Genomic DNA, 673 nt, shown 5'->3' with positions numbered 1-673 from the left:
GAGAGAGAGAGAGAGAGAGAGAGAGAGAGAGAGAGAGAGAGAAAAGAGAGAGGGAGAAAGAAGGAAAGAGAGAGAGAGAAAGAAGGAAAGAGAGAGAGAGAAAGAAGGAGAGAGAAAAGAGATGTCAAAGAATTCCAATTTGTGTCATGGTCTAAAACTAAATAACAAATGATAATGGTGTAAAGATAAAGCATTGCTCAGCATTGTTAGGTAATTGAAATAAATTTGATCTCTCTTGCCTTTAAAACTGTCCTCGTTGGAATGAGTAAATTATGTTTGTAAACTTCTCCGGATGGACGACTAGCTTTTGTGGAGTTTCTCATATTTCAACTGAGCTGACAGAATCTAATGCTCAGGTTATCAAGTTTCTCAGAGTAATTTACAGAAGCAATAACAGTATGTATGTTGTGTGCCTTGCCCTGAAACTTACCCAATAAATGTGAGAAGCAGAAATAGAGCACTTCTTACCTCCAGAGTGTGGCGGGGGGCCGCAGAGCAGCACGACTCCCTGGCCTTCACGCACTGACACTGTACTTCTCATTTTGGTCTTAAAATTTTCAAGATCTGATTTGAAAACAGAACAAAACTGAATTTCAGAAAAAATAATTAAGTTAAGATTTTTACACGAAGACACTCGTATCATTTGCAGAGGTTTTTTTGTTTGTTTTTTTTT

The 673-nt window shown here is 37.7% G+C and overlaps 1 protein-coding gene across 1 annotated transcript in view; it reads right to left on the bottom strand.

Moving 5' to 3' along the window:
• The window catches only part of LOC103591493 (contactin-3-like), a 159880-nt gene extending 159322 nt beyond the window's left edge, over positions 1 to 558 (bottom strand). The window contains exon 1 of the mRNA XM_008573968.1: positions 469 to 558. Coding sequence (XP_008572190.1) covers positions 469 to 541 — 73 coding nt within the window. The 5' untranslated portion in view covers positions 542 to 558. The remainder of the gene's footprint in view (positions 1 to 468) is intronic.
• Between the last annotated feature and the right edge of the window lie 115 nt (positions 559 to 673).

The sequence above is a fragment of the Galeopterus variegatus genome, unplaced genomic scaffold (assembly GCF_000696425.1).
Source record: "Galeopterus variegatus unplaced genomic scaffold, G_variegatus-3.0.2 Scaffold976, whole genome shotgun sequence".
NCBI classification, from domain to species: Eukaryota; Metazoa; Chordata; class Mammalia; order Dermoptera; family Cynocephalidae; genus Galeopterus; species Galeopterus variegatus.
Note: the sequence above shows the minus strand (reverse complement) of the source record. Positions and strands in the feature narration are given on the sequence as shown.